At 46.3% G+C, this 16,597-nt stretch overlaps 1 protein-coding gene across 1 annotated transcript in view; it reads left to right on the top strand.

Moving 5' to 3' along the window:
- TRIM44 (TRIM family member 44) overlaps positions 1-16,597 on the top strand; it is a 93,811-nt gene that overhangs the window by 26,874 nt on the left and 50,340 nt on the right. The window contains exons 4-5 of the mRNA XM_088459024.1: positions 89-328; positions 1,978-1,997. Coding sequence (XP_088315150.1) covers positions 89-328; positions 1,978-1,997 — 260 coding nt within the window. The remainder of the gene's footprint in view (positions 1-88; positions 329-1,977; positions 1,998-16,597) is intronic.

The following is a 16,597-nucleotide window of genomic DNA, read 5'->3' on the forward strand; positions in this document are numbered from 1 at the left end:
GAAGGGTCCTGAGGCCATGGATTGGTGCAGAACTCTAGAAGCTATTCTACATTAACTTTATAACCCCCTTTTTCCTGGTATCTGGTAGGCCACACGCAGTGAGCTGAAGGGCTTTATTCAGAAAGAGTTTGACCACTTGAAGCAGCTGGTAAACGAGGAGGAGACGAAGGCCTTACACTTTGTGGACCTCCAGGAAGCCGTGGCCTCAGCACACGTGACCGAGGTCCTCGCAGAGCTCAACGTCCACATGGGAAAATTAATGACCGAAATGGCAGAAATCACCCGGCAGCTGAACAGCTTTAACCATCTAGTCATGCAGAAATCTGAGGTAATCCTGCTCTGTTGATTATATCATTTTATTCATCTGTCTTCTTGCTGTTATGTTACTCAGGGTGACAGACACAACACGGCTTCCTACACGGAGCAGCTCTTGTGCAGTCTGTGCGGGTGATCACGGCCACGTTCCCTCACCAATAAACTTTAAGATATTTATTAACTTAGGGTTACTCAGACTGTAAAATATGATTAATGGATTGTTTGATCTGCTAGTATATATCCCTGATCCGCCATGCTCATAGCTACAATGCTTACAGTACTGAGGGAGAACAGAGGAGAGACATATAGTGTTGCCCGGAAGATTGATTTGCATATTAACCGGGCTGATTAGCATGATAGTCACTGTCCAATGGTGTGGATGGGATTTTAGGCCAATTTAGGTCGTATTCAATTAAAAGCAAAAAGTATCGCAGATTGGGTTTTTTTTCGCATGGCAGAAACTTTTCCCTGCATTCAATTCCAGATGCTTTTCGCGTATGCGGAAAGTCTACGCAATGTAATAGGCGAAAAAGATTCGCCTCTGAATAGCAGGAGAAAAGAAGTGCAAAGTTTTTATTTTGGGGTGCAAAGGTGGGGAAACCCCCAAACCCCCAAAGGACAACTGTGTCAAAACATTCCAGGAGAAAACGTAAGAACACCCCAAAAAAGTACTTTCATTTTGGGGGCGAAAAGCACAAAGTGGGGGGACAACTTCAAAAACTAGTGAAATAAGATTCTGGGGGGGCACTAAGAAGTGTTTTTGGCATTGCAGGTGCTTGTATGACGGAGGAATTTCACTTTTATTAAAACTTCACTTTAGAGACAAAAAAATACGCTGGCACCCATTTACAAAGCCCCCAAATTTGACAGGACTACTTATTTTATCCAAAAAATACTGCGTTATGCCATTCTTCACCACTCGTGCAAAGACGCTAATAAGAAGCTATTGAAACAACTTAAGTACCCGAAATAGCTCTATTAGGGCTCTTCTGGCACATCTACATTGATCCCCAATGTTAATGCATCTTTTTGGGGGGTTTCAGGCTGATTTCCCCATTTCTGATAGCACTTTCCGCCTGTTCCGACAACGCGGCTTGCCGTTTTCGCGTGGTTTGGAATTGAATAGGGCGAATAGCGGGGGTATGCACGATAAGTTTCCGCGTCCAAAACACGCGATGTAGGCGGAAAGTCAGGCAGGCGAAATTTTATTGCGGATGCAAAACTAATTGAATACCGCCCTTAATAGGTTGCCAGAACACAGGTGGAAGCTGTGGCCCGAGCGATGCTAACCACTGTGGAAAATTGTGGGCCTGTATTCTGGGGGTCAAGCATGGCTTGAGGACCTCCGATCTAACTCTGCTCCTGGGTAAAACCATGCTGCGCTGCAGGTGGGGGAGATGTGCAGAGAGAGAGTTAGATGTGGGAGGAGTGTGTCTTAACTCAGATCTAAATTGCAGTGTAACAATAAAGCTGCCCAGCATTTGTGGGCTACATGCAGAAGCAGCCGTTATTTACCCTGCATGCAGAACAAGTAAATGTGTTTATCCTTTGTAGTGCAGCATAGTTTGTCCCAGTACAAAGTTACAGTGTATAGTGTGCTGTACGGTGGTAAAACCACTAAATTCTTTTCTAACACATGTTTTCTTTTCTTCTTCTCTGTAGAACCCAGAAGATGATTGCCGGTGAGTCTGTGCATTACCTATATATATATATATATATATATATATATATATATATATATATATATATATATACCTTTTGTTTTCTCACACCTACATTGGCACATTGTAGGCAGCATAACATGCATCCTATGTTCCTATCCTATGTTACATACTGCTGTATTTGGGGATGAAGACATAGTATGTGTATGTGATCTTATTAGCAACTTTTATGTTCAATTACTGGCCGCGTGTAACCGGACGTATCTCAGGCCCCAATTACTGGCCGCGTGTAACCGGACGTATCTCAGGCCCCAATTACTGGCCGCGTGTAACCGGACGTATCTCAGGCCCCAATTACTGGCCGCGTGTAACCGGACGTATCTCAGGCCCCAATTACTGGCCGCGTGTAACCGGACGTATCTCAGGCCCCAATTACTGGCCGCGTGTAACCGGATGTATCTCAGGCCCCAATTACTGGCCGCGTGTAACCGGACGTATCTCAGGCCCCAATTACTGGCCGTGTGTAACCGGACATATCTCAGGCCCCAATTACTGGCCGCGTGTAACCGGACGTATCTCAGGCCCCAATTACTGGCCGTGTGTAACCGGACATATCTCAGGCCCCAATTACTGGCCCTGTGTAACCGGACGTATCTCAGGCCCCAATTACTGGCCGCGTGTAACCGGATGTATCTCAGGCCCCAATTACTGGCTTGTGTAGCCGGACGTATCTCAGGCCCCAATTACTGGCCGCGTGTAACCGGACGTATCTCAAGCCCCAAATACTGGCGTGTGTAACCGGACGTATCTCAGGCCCCAATTACTGGCCGCGTGTAACCGGACGTATCTCAGACCCCAATTACTGCCGTGTGTAACCGGACGTATCTCAGGCCCCAATTTCTGGCCGCGTGTAACCGGATGTATCTCAGGCCCCAATTACTGGCCGCGTGTAACCGGACGTATCTCAGGCCCGGCGCAGGATAAATGCTCTTTGATCCCTCGTTTACAAATATGTTGCATAACGATGATGTAACTTTTAGGACAGTACAGCGATGCATTTAGTGTATTGTTTGTCGCACTTATTATGGAAGCTATTTGTGGTATATTAAGAAAAAAGAAAACTGACCATATTGTCTGACTGTAATAGCCTATGACATAGCTGTCTTATAGGCAATATTCACATTTATTTTTGCTTAGTGTTTTATGTTCTATACTATAGTCATGTTGTTATTATATTCCTATTGCATTCCTATGTTGTTTATATTACTATGGGGCCTATTTTTCATTAAATATTTGCGGCATATTCCCGGGAAACTTGTTTTCAGGTGATAACTGCAAATATTTATTATCGCCCTAATGTATGAAAGAGGGACCGCAGCAGATACTCTATTTCCGACATCAGCCGCTGCCCCCATAGGTTTCTATGGGGGATGCGATGACGGATTTACCAACGCATTCTGAAGTTTGGCCCCCGCAGCCATCGCCATGGGCTACACTTGGTAGAATTTACGGGGGGAGAGTTCCTCCCGAACCCTCCCCAGCAATGGCCGCTGCACATGGGTGGTCAGCTGACCGTGCACGCGCAGGATTCCCGCCACAGGAGTGAAGCGATCACTGATGCGGTATAATCGCATCCTACAATGCAACAATGAGTGCTAATATCGCTCCCTGATTACATTGCAACTGTTATTATTGGTAAATGGGTCCCTATATACCTTCATATCAGTGTTGGGTGACTCCAAAAAAGCCCCCTGTGTGAAAAACGTAAAAACACAATATAGTAGGCCCCCATGAGGCCAGCACCACGCACACAGTGATGTTAAACAAATAATTATACAGCTTGTTCATCCATTTTAGAGTGCATAAATTAGATTTTCTTTAATTCATTATATGAAATCAATAAACCAGTAAGTAACCAGCAGGTGATTGATGCAGTGGCCGCTGACAGGTTTCATTACCAGGAGTAAATCTGCCGCTCTTAGATCTGCTGTCTGCAGTGACACAGGCAGCTCAGAGCTGTAAGTAGCTCTCCTCACTCACAGAGGAACGCAGGGATTTCATACAAGCCACCACTTTATCCCTCATCGCATGAGTGGGTCCTTCTCCCGCTGGCTGGTCCCCACCCAGCCCTGTGTAATCCTGTCGGAGCTCCTGGGAGACAGGAATCCTTGGTCTATATTTGTAGTCTAGCAACTGGGCCTCGGCCAAGGCAGGATACACACAGCCAAACATGGTATGCACAGGCCAAATCCTTTCCATTACTATATCCAGGGTCAGCACTGATTAACGCTTTCATGGCAAGTGGCCTGCTCGTGGTGCAGCCCATCCTAAGCATAGCACGTGAATACCCCTCTGTAAGACAATTATACGTTGTGTTCCTTTAAACAAGTATGATTATAGAGAATATAATATCTTCGGGTCCATTTTTTTAAAAGCACCTTTTGGTAGTGGAGCCTCAATAACTCACAGGGAGACTGTGTGCACAGTATCTATCTATCTCATATCTCTCATATCTATCTCTCTCATATCTATCTCTCTCATATCTATATCTATCTATCTCATATCTATCTATCTCATATCTACCTATCTATCTATCTTATCTATCTAATATCTATCTATCTATCCTATATATCTCTCTATCTATCTCATATCTATCTATCTCATATCTATCTATCCTATCTATCTATCTCTCTATCTGTCTCATATCTATCTATCTATCTAATATCTCTCATATCTATCTATCTATCTATCTATCTATCTATCTCATATCTATCTATCCTATCTATCTATCTCTCTATCTGTCTCATATCTATCTATCTATCTATCTATCTAATATCTATCTATCTATCTATCTATCTCATATCTATCTATCTATCTATCTCATATCTATCTATCTATCTCATATCTATCTATCTAGCTATCTCATATCTATCTATCTATCTCATATATATCTATCTATCTCATATATATCTATCTCATATCTATCTATCTATCTCATATCTATCTATCTATCTCATATCTATCTATCTATCTCATATCTATCTATCTCATTATCTATCTATATCCTATCTATCTATCTCATATCTATCTATCTATCTATCTAGTATCTATTTATCTCATATCTATCTGTCTATCTATCTATCTATCTATCTATCTCATATCTATCTATCTATCTCATATCTATCTATCTATCTCATATCTATCTATCTATCTATCTCTATTCAATCTTCTCTGTGTGAAGATGTTCTCTTTGTCATTTTGGTTGTTTTTGTTTAGGAGTAATAGCTTCGCTATCAGATGAATGATCAGGTGTTAGAGACATGGCATACAAGGATTTTACTATAATAGGGGAACAGGAAGAGGAGGAGCTGTCTTATGGGCCAATTCATCTATTCATCATACGATAAATGACCCGTTTAACCAAGCGGTATTTAGGTTACCGGCCTATTTTATCATCACCTAATATTCAGTAAACTCCGAAAACTGAAAGTTTTCAGAGTTTTCTTCCGAGAACAAGCGCCATCTTCAGACGACACTTGTTTTCAGATCCCCGCTCCTTCCTATGGGAAGGAGTTCCGTGGATGTGAAGAGGGATCCCTCTGCCGCCTCCTCAACTCCCTAGAGGCTTTGCGCATCCCATACGGCCTCCGATGATGAATAGGCCCCTGAATCACATGAGCTGCGCAGAGTCTACGCTCCTCTGTCAGTTTCTCATAGTTGGGGGAGTTGCATTCATTGGCTCTCAGTGGGCAGGGTGCATGAAGTATCGCATTTACATGCCTGCCAGCGTTAATTACCCCAGTATTCATAAAGAAAATGGCAAAGGACAGCTCTCCTAATAAGAGTTGTCCTTTGTGATAAAAGACTTCCGGGTTTATGATCTGGGAGTCCCTCTGCGCATGTGTCATATGACGTGCGCACCGCGGGGGGTTGCTGAGAGGGATCCGTCTCTCAGCACACTGCGATAAGAAACCCAAAGGCTTCTATTGGGCAACACCATCTGAAGATAGCGTTGCCCACCGGGTCCAAGCTGCAGAAAGATTTTTGCATTCCGAAGCTTTGTGCATATGAGAAAACTGCAGTTTTGGGGGCTGACCACATCTTTAGCTTTCATGCCTCCCACCCAGTGTATTTTTGATTTGGTGATTTGCACTGATTGCTGCAATCAGATTGCAGCACGGGCTACTGAAGTTCACACGTTTCTGTTATGAATGCAAACATTGGGGGTGCCAGGCCCTGCACAGTAATGCCCAACATCTACCAGTAATTCCCAGCACTGTGTCCGCTATGTTGGTCCGGAACCAGGGGAGTCTTAAGAGAGGAGGGGGCCCATGTGCACTTCCCGTGCAGGACCCCTTCCTCTATCCCCGGTGGCCGGTAGCCGACTGACGCGGCTGGCCAGCCACCGGTGCCTTAGTAGACTCCAGGCACTAGAGTGTGCCCGGAGTCTACTGCGCATGCGCAGAACACCAGAAAAATGGGCGCCGCGGGCATTTTCCGGTGTTCTGAGCTGCGCTGACACCCGACGCGGGACCACGGACAGGTAAGTTTAAAATAATATGGGTGCAGTGTGTGCGGTGCGGGGCCCCCCTGGGTCCGGGGGCCCGTGTGCCCCGCACATATTGCACCCATTATAGAGACGCCACTGTCCGGAACCTATAACAGGCCCAGGTTGCAGAAATTGCCAGCAGGACAAATAAGTCCCGGGACTGGATCCTGACACATGTAGGTTTCCCTGTTTCCATCCTCCCTTCCCTTTCTCCCATCGTCAGTCTCTCCTTCATTCCCTCTCTGCATATTTCTTCCATCCATCATCATCCCTCCATTTTACACCGCCCACCTCATGCCTCTGCTCCTAGCGCCTTCTCCCCTCCATTTTACACCGCCCACCTCATGCCTTCGCTCTTAGCGCCTTCTCCCCTCCATTTTACACCGCCCACCTCATGCCTTCGCTCTTAGCGCCTTCTCCCCTCCATTTTACACCGCCCACCTCATGCCTTCGCTCTTAGTGCCTTCTCCCCTCCATTTTACACCGCCCACCTCATGCCTTCGCTCTTAGTGCCTTCTCCCCTCCATTTTACACTGCCCACCTCATGCCTTCGCTCTTAGCGCCTTCTCCCCTCCATTTTACACCGCCCACCTCATTCCTTCGCTCTTAGCGCCTTCTCCCCTCCATTTTACACCGCCCACCTCATGCCTTCGCTCTTAGCGCCTTCTCCCCTTCATTTTACACTGCCCACCTCATGCCTTCGCTCTTAGCGCCTTCTCCCCTCCATTTTATACCGCCCACCTCATTCCTTCGCTCTTAGCGCCTTCTCCCCTCCATTTTATACCGCCCACCTCATTCCTTCGCTCTTAGCGCCTTCTTTCCTCCATTTTATACCGCCCACCTCATGCCTTCACTCTTAGCGCCTTCTCCCCTCCATTTTATACCGCCCACCTCATGCCTTCGCTCTTAGCACTTTCTCCCCTCCATTTTACACCGCTCACCTCATGCCTCTGCTCCTACCGCCCACCTCATGCCTTCGCTCTTAGCGCCTTCTCCCCTCCATTTTACACCGCCCACCTCATGCCTTCGCTATTAGCGCCTTCTCCCCTCCATTTTACACCGCCCACCTCATGCCTTCGCTCTTAGCGCCTTCTCCCCTCCATTTTACACCGCCCACCTCATGCCTTCGCTCTTAGCGCTTTCTCCCCTCCATTTTTACACCGCTCACCTCATGCCTTCGCTCTTAGCGCCTTCTCCCCTCCATTTTACACCGCCCACCTCATGCCTCCGCTCTTAGCGCCTTCTCCCCTCCATTTTACACCGCCCACCTCATGCCTCTGCTCTTAGCGCCTTCTCCCCTCCATTTTAGACCGCCCACCTCATGCCTTCACTCTTAGCGCCTTCTCCCCTCCATTTTACACTGCCCACCTCATGCCTCTGCTCTTAGCGCCTTCTCCCCTCCATTTTAGACCGCCCACCTTATGCCTTCGCTCTTAGTGCCTCTCTCCTCCATTTTACACCGCCCACCTCATGCCTCTGTTCTTAGCGCCTTCTCCCCTCCATTTTATACCACCCACCTCATGCCTTCGCTCTTAGCGCCTTTATCCCCTCCTTTTTACACCGCCCACCTCATGCCTCTGCTCTTAGCGCTTTCTCCCCTCCATTTTATACTGCCCACCTCATGCCTTCGCTCTTAGCGTCCGGGTCTGAATCGACCTCACTGTCCTCAAGGCACCCTAACAATCCAGGTTTTAAGGATATCCATGCTTGACCACAGGTGACTTAATTACTACCTCAGTCAATTTGATTGAACCACCTGTGCTCAACCATGACTATTTCTAAAAACCTGAACTGTTGGGGAGCCTTGAGGACCGCGTTTGGGAACCTCTGGTTTAAAAGAAAACAAAAACAGCAGGTGAGGTATAGTGTATTATGGGTCTGCAGTCAGTGATATTATTCCCTGGAGGGTGACACGTTATAATGTGTTGTCACTTGTGAGTTGAGTGTATATAGAGGTTTTGGTGCAGGGACTTGAGGTAACATCACATGAGGCTTATTAGATTGTGTAGGGGTATTATTGTAAACCATCTACAGGCATGTGATAGTGTTATGTGTGGGGTTTAGCTGTGTGTCTGAGGTCATTGTACTGTAGCTCAGGGCTGGACAAACAGGTCACCATAGCAACTAGGGATTACACCTCAGTGACCAGAGTGTGTTCTACATTATGTACGGTCATAATGGCCATCTACCATGATTTGCTACATATATATATTTATGTGTGTGTGTATATATATATTTATGTGTGTGTGTGTGTATATATATATATATATATATATATATATACATACACACAAATAATTTGCCTCATTGCACGTTTCACGTGTAGAACTTGGCCTTAAGTGCTCCCAGTCCAACCCAAACCTTCCTGATTTTTACACAGTGAAGGTGCGTACACTATGGGTGATAAAGTGGACGACTGAACGATAATGATATCGTTATCGTTCAGTCGTCCACTTTATCGTCCATTTTTAAGCCCAAAGAGATGAACGATAACGACGACGCGCGTTCCCGCGGGTCGTTCGTCATCATCGTTCATCGGGCTGACATGCAGGCCAACCTGACGATCTCGTCAGGTTACTGCATGTCAGGGAATGGGGGAGAGAGCCCGACGCTGAACGATATCGTTAATGATATCGTTCAGCGGCTGTGCTCAATGTCATAAACAACATTGAGCACACCCTGCCGGGGACAACACTACACGATATCGCTCAGGGAGCATATCGTGTAGTGTGTACGCAGTACGCACCTTAAGTTTATGAGTCAATCAGCCACAAGGTTACAGTATGCAGCTGAGCACACTTCCGGTTATTACGGTACTTAATACATTGTCAGGGGTGCGAGCAAAAATTGACAAGGTTGTTTTTTTGAGGCCCACTAACAATACAGGCGACAAATATGGGGGGGCTAATTTAGAATGCCACCTCATGCAGAAGTGATGCAGCGAATTGATGGGTTGTATACGGTGTGTAGGCGGCTGGTGCGCGCTATACATTTGTGCATAGCGCAGTTATTTGGGCTCCTCTTTGTGTTGATTTGGGCATTGTGTAGTTACAGTGATAGCACCACGTGAGACTAGAGCTATCTGCCCCCGCACATGCATGTGGTGTCAGGGTAGCCTCTGCTACTTCTGTATAAGAGCATTGGATGAATCCGATGAGCGCTTAGCTGTCACTAGGCTATAGGTCACCTGACTCTGCTGGCTGTCGGTGGATGAACTATCACATCTTATTTCAGTAACTCAGTTTCCATCAGAGCAGATGTGACTTTGGACCTGATTCAGAGATGGATGCAAGAGAGATCGGTGCCGGGTCGTCGGACGCAGCGGAAATGCTAATGCCACAAGAGCAGTCTTATTATAAAAGATGCCGACTGACAGCTCTATAGCAAGTCCCATGATCAGCCTATTGAGGTGATAAATCTCATCCTACCCTCATTTCACCAATGTCTGTCTATCATTATTTTCATATATAACATTTAGGTTAAAATAAGCCTACCTTACATTGTGACAGGTCATATCAGCAAATGCAGCTGATAACTAACAGCTCTCTTCACCATTCCTTTCTACCAAAGCTGTGTGACATCACAAAGGCTGTTTATGATGTAATAAGTCACATGGTTGGTATAATGAGGTAAAAAAATTAAATAAATAACCGCCTGCATGCATTTTGCCATTGTTATCTATCTATCTATCTATGATCTATCATTTAGGATAACATAAGCTTACACTACAAGGTCAGTAGGTATATCAACAAATACAGCTGATAACTTACTTTTCTATAGCAAGTCACATCATCAATTGAGGTTATAAATAACATTATACCCGCATTTCCCCAATACTATCTATCATTATTATCATATATGATATTTAGGTTAAAATAAGCGTACCTTACAGTGTGACAGATCATATCAGCAGATACAGAGGATAACTGACAGCTCTCTGCAAAATGGTGACCTTTCTGTTATAGCTGTTATAGCTAAGTGACATCACAAAGGCTATTTATGATGTAAGCAAGTCACATGGTCAACATACCATGTGACTTCACATTCTCCATGCATTGTGCCATTGCTTCCAGTAAGCGTACCTTACATTGTGACATGTCATATCAGCAGATACAGTTGATAAGTGATAGTTCATTACAAAACGGTCAGGGCCAAATTAACAATGGGACGGATGGCGCTGCAGCTCCAGGCCTCCACATAAAAATAGGCCCAACATCAGCCCAGCTTCTCACACATTCAGCCATAAATTATAAGTGTTAATAAAGTTTTTTTGTAGTTTTCTCACAAAATTATATATTTTTATCCTAGGTCCGCCAGTAATAGATGGGTGATGGTCATTCCTGCCTCGCTAGTATTAGTGACCCCTGCCAGAATGGCTAACCATTTAATTTTGATCCTCTGCTACAGGACTGACCATTCCGAACTCCTGCCTTTGTTTTGATGTCTTCCCTTGGTTACTATTTGTGGCTTGCTCTCTTCATGAGTCTTCATCTCTCAACCTAGCCATCCGGTCCGCATGTGTTAGTTGTGGTCATGGGTTTCCCTTCACCCTCAGTTACTGAACAGCGATCTGCTGCTGACCACCACATAGTTACCTAATATGGCATTCCTGTCCCAAAAAAGCACAATAGCGCACGGCGGGCAGAGCCGTAACTAGACTTTTTGGTGCCCTGTGCCAGAAAGAGCATTGGCGCCCCCCTCATTTTTCAAAGGGACATAATGCACCCAAAAAAGGGCCATGGTCTCATGGGGAAGGGCCAGGGAAGAGATAGGAGAGGCCAGGAGATGCTGGGGATAAATAGGGACATAATATAGTGCACCTGAGAGAGGACCATGGCCTCATGGGGAAGGGCCAGGGAAGAGATAGGGGAGGCCAGGAGATGCTGGGGATAAATAGGGACATAATGTAGTGCACCTGAGAGAGGGCCATGGCCTCATGGAGAAGGGCCAGGGAAGAGATAGGGGAGGCCATGAGATGCTGGGGATAAATAGGGACATAATATAATGCACCTGAGAGAGGGCCATGGCCTCATGGGGAAGGGCCAGGGAAGAGATAGGGGAGGCCAGGAGATGCTGGGGATAAATAGGGACATAATATAGTGCACCTAAGAGAGGGCCATGGCCTCATGGGGAAGGGATAGGGGAGGCCAGGAGATGCTGGGGATAAATAGGGACGTAATATAGTGCACCTGAGAGAGGGCCATGGCCTCATGGGGAAGGGATAGGGGAGGCCAGGAGATGCTGGGGATAAATAGGGACATAATATAGTGCACCTGAGAGAGGGCCATGGCCTCATGGGGAAGGGCCAGGGAAGAGATAGGGGAGGCCAGGAGATGCTGGGGATAAATAGGGACATAATATAGCGCACCTGAGAGAGGGCCATGGCCTCATGGGGAAGGGCCAGGGAAGAGATAGGGGAGGCCAGGAGATGCTGGGGATAAATAGGGACATAATATAGTGCACCTGAGAGAGGGCCATGGCCTCATGTGGAAGGGCCAGGGAAGAGATAGGAGAGGCCAGGAGATGCTGGGGATAATTAGGGACATAATATAGTGCACCTGAGAGAGGGCCATGGCCTCATGGGGAAGGGCCAGGTAAGAGATAGGAGAGGCCAGGAGATGCTGGGGATAAATAGGGACATAATATAGTGCACCTGAGAGAGGGCCATGGCCTCATGGGGAAGGGCCAGGGAAGAGATAGGGGAGGCCAGGAGATGCTGGGGATGAAATAAGAGGAAGCTACAAGCAAGAATGATAATAAACAGAAATTTGACAGGCCCAAACACCGCCCCCTGACCTGCGGTGCCCTGTGCGATGGCATCGGCCGCACTACCCTAGCTACGGCCCTGACAGCGGGCATATATACTCATGTATAAACACTCCAGTTATTTCATGTATATAGTAAATCTCATTAATACACAACCTTTGGCGTCTCTTCGTGTAAACAGCAGCGTTACACGCTGTTTAATGTTATAGCGGATGCCTCTGGCACCCCTGTCGTTTTATAACACGTGGGGTCAATGGCACAAAATCGTGACTGGGCCCGGGAGCGTATCATGCATCTTTGTTTAGTGTCTGCGGCAGACGGCAGCCTTGTAGGAGAGACCCCGCTGACTATCACCTTGCCAGTGGATGCAGACATTGCCGTGGTAGAAGGACAGCGCTGAATGAAGGACAGTGATTGATGCGTCCTGTTGAGCGCTGCGCAGTCAGAGGCTGGACGGGGTCGTTGGGCCGGTGTCTATACACTTCTAACAGGTTAAGCTAATTACTGCAGAATTGCCACTCGACTGACAAAATGATTCTGCTGGTAAAGTAATTTTCCCTGCTCATTATAAATGGGATTATATCAAGGGGTTTTCACTTTCTTCTCAGGCTGAGAGCACACAAACAGGCTCTTATAATGAGATTAAACAGGGTCATTTTGGAGTAGGATTTTCGGATGATAGAGAAGACAGGAATACATTATTCCTCTCAGTTATCTGGAAATATAGCAAGAAGAAGACTGTGGCGCGGCGGGGTGGGTAAATGTCAGCGTTTCGCGGTATTAGCTCCCCTACACGCGCGTTTAAAATAGTTCCACTCGGTTTCATGTGTGACCTAACGTTTCCTGGCTCCCAAAATATTCTAAAGTTAGAAAATTAGCGATCGGTTCTTCCCGCACTGCAGAGTAAGTAATGGGAGCTAAAATCCAGCAAGGCCATCATACCGGGTTTGGTTTAAGCGTCAGTGGGGTAAGTTTACTAAGTTGGGAGTTCTATTTAAGAAGTGATGTTGCCCAGAGCAACCAATCAGATTCCAGGTATTGTCTTCTAGAAGGTGCTAGATAAATGAGAAATAGAATCTGGTTGCTATGGGCAACATCACTTCTTAAATAGAACTCCCATCTTAGTAAATTTACCCCAATGGCTGCATTATATAGTCATTTAAATGTTTTTCCCTATATGTGACACATTTGAATTGGTACAGTACCTAGACATGTTCACTGTTGCTGTATATAAAAATAAAATGTATATGCTATATAATGTAACTGTTTTAGGTGTGAACTATTTTTGTTTATTTTAATGGCTTTTAGCTGCAACCATCTAACTTTGGGCCTGATTCAGAGTTGTACACTAACCCGATGGTTACCGCACATTTAACCCGATGGGTACCGCAGCCTGGCCAAAAGGACAACAATCGCCACCGATTGTTCCGATGATGATAATGCAGATGTAGCATAGAGGTGTCTGTCGGTATGCAATCAGGAAGCCGGCTGACATTATACCGACAGCCGGCTTCCCGACTGTCATATCCCGGCGAGGGTGAAATGACCGGTGTCTAGATGTAGACACCGATCATTTTACTGACGCCGGGAGATCGGCGCTGCTGCGGACAGCCGCGCGGGGGGGGAAGGTTAGGTTTAGGGCTCCCGGGGGGCTTAGGGTTAGGCACCCCCCCCGGGAGGGTTAGGGTTAGGCTAGGGGGAGGGAGGGTTAGGTTTAGGGTTCCCGGGGGGGACAGGGTTAGGCACCCCCCCGGGAGGTTAGGGTATAGGCACCCCCTCGGGAGGTTAGGTTTAGGCGGCGGGGAAGGGGGGTTAGGTTTAGGCACTTAGAGGGGGGATTAGGGTTAAGCACTGGGGGGAAGGTTAGGGTTAGGCACCCCTAAGGAGGGTTAGGGTTAGGTTAGTTAATACTTACCTGGGGACGATCGGTATTTTCAGCCGTGTCGGCCTGCCGCTGTCGGGATTTGAACTGCCGGACTTGTGTCCGGCGGTAATTCGTATGTATTCCGTGTCTGTCATCTCGCTCTGCATTTACATCTGGACGGAATTACACCGCCGCTTCTGTGCGACTCTGCAAATCCGCCCTCTGACTTTTTGTTTACCTTATTTAATTCTCTGCAATGCGCGGCCGGGATGTCCGACTGTGAGCATTGCGTTAGAATATGATATCCCGACTACACCAATTTTCCTGCGCACAGGGGTGGAAAATTACCAACGCTTATTGGTCGTGAAGTGCCGCCATTTCAGCCGTTCCGAAGGCAGATACTGACGATAACGGTTGCGGCTGCAGACTGAAAAACAGCGGGCGGGGTGGCATTCCACGTGCAGATGTATGGTTGTTGGGAATACACGGCGGGTTCCCGCACTAGAATAAGCTAGCGAGTTGGCTGTCGCAACCGTAGAGTAAAGCGTCTGCAGATGCGTCTGTTTTAGAATCGCCCCCCCCCCCTAGGTAGAGTCCTGCTGGTACTTGTGCCCGCCCTGGCTGGTAGCAGTCGCCGAGAAGAGCAGTAGTGGGTGATTGGCTAGCAAGCATCAGGGAGGCGGGCGGGGCGCAAAGAGTGATTGATGGTGGTGGGGGGTACAAAGGAGCTCTGTATCGTTTACAGCAGCGAGCATAGGAAATATGAGGTTACGTCAGACAGCTCGTCCTCTAGGATATGATCCAGCCTTTCTTGAGTTTGCAACAAAATGAAGTTTTGGCAATGTGCGATTGCAAGGATTGTATCTGATTTTACAAGCACGGTTTATTTATCCTCCTACGGGCCGTAAAATATATCAACACAGTTTTATTGTGTACAGATAATTTACCTTCTCTGCATATTTGCATTTCTTCTCGTGCGTACAGGCCCTATGGGACTTGCTCATAAAACATAATAAATGACTTGTTAGATGAAAACAGCAATAGCGCCTCCACCAGGCCGTGTGACGTAAGTTGTCTAAAAAATAACGTAAAAAATAGACCTTGCTGGTAAATTTGTATAAACGTTGAGTGAAACTTTTATTTTGGGACAAAAAAATAATTATTTCTAAAAAGAATCAAATTTATTTTTTTATTTATACATCGGTAAACTGCGGTATAAGGTTGCACCCAGGGTCCGGCTTATTTATAAAAGGGATAATGGCGGTGTGTCAGTTGCCGGAAGCGCAGGACATCTGTTTCACTTAACAAGACCGAACACGTATAGCGCTGGACAGACATATGAGGGGGAAGAGGCACAGGGATCAGCCAAATTCATTGCCCACAAAGTAGTAGTATTATTTCATAGTGTCCGTATACGTCACTGCCATTTATACCTACTTGTCGTGTGAACACATATAATTAGAGTAATTAAATTGGCGCGCGCTGTTTTTGCACCGTTCGCGTGCGAAGGTCGCTTATCACGTATATGCGCAATCTAATTCCAAAAGTTGCGATGTGGTATTTGTGCAAAAGTTCTTACTGGTTTTACACGCGATAAGTATAGGTGAAAATGGGGAGATCTGCCTGTACCCCCCAAAAATGCAAAGTGATATAGGGTAACAATAAAGAAGTATATTAGTGGCCCCAATAAAAGTATTTGGGGGTTTTACATTTTGTCATGAGGCTGTTTTATGCATATTTCTAAAACCCTCAAATAATAGAAAGTAAATGTTTTTTCTGCAGAATAATTGTTCTACTTAAATTAGGGGGGCATAAAAAGGTATATATTTGTGTCATTTTAAGCCACTTTATAAAAAAAACTTGAAAATCTCCCTCTAATGGTGCATACACACGCTCAGGTTTTCTATCAGATCTGAATAACGATTTTAAAGATCATTCAATCGCTCATATCTGAAAGAAAATCTGCCATGTGAGCCTGCAACGATGAACGATGCGTGTTCCGATGGTCAGATAACGATATCTGACATCGTCTGTGTTTGCTGTCAGATTTTGACGATTTCATTCATTTTAATACAGTTTGAAATCGTTCAAATAGTTGATAAAATCGTTCATTGTTCATCTGACAGATCTGACCATGTGTATGCACCATAACACCCCCATGCAATCTTAGAAACACCTGTCCCATCCATACAGCACCCCTATATACCTGTCTCACTCATACAGCACCCCCATATACCTGTCCAATTGATACAGCACCCACATATACCTGCCCCATCCATACAGCACCCCCATATACCTGCCCCATTCATACAGCACCCCCATATGCCTGCCCCATTCATACAGTACCCCCATATACCTGTCCCATACATACAGCACCTCCATATACCTGCCCCATCCATACAACACCCCCATATACCAGCCCCATCCATACAGCACCCCCAT

This window comes from Taudactylus pleione, unplaced genomic scaffold (genome assembly GCF_031769625.1).
Source record: "Taudactylus pleione unplaced genomic scaffold, aTauple2 ptg000887l, whole genome shotgun sequence".
NCBI classification, from domain to species: Eukaryota; Metazoa; Chordata; class Amphibia; order Anura; family Myobatrachidae; genus Taudactylus; species Taudactylus pleione.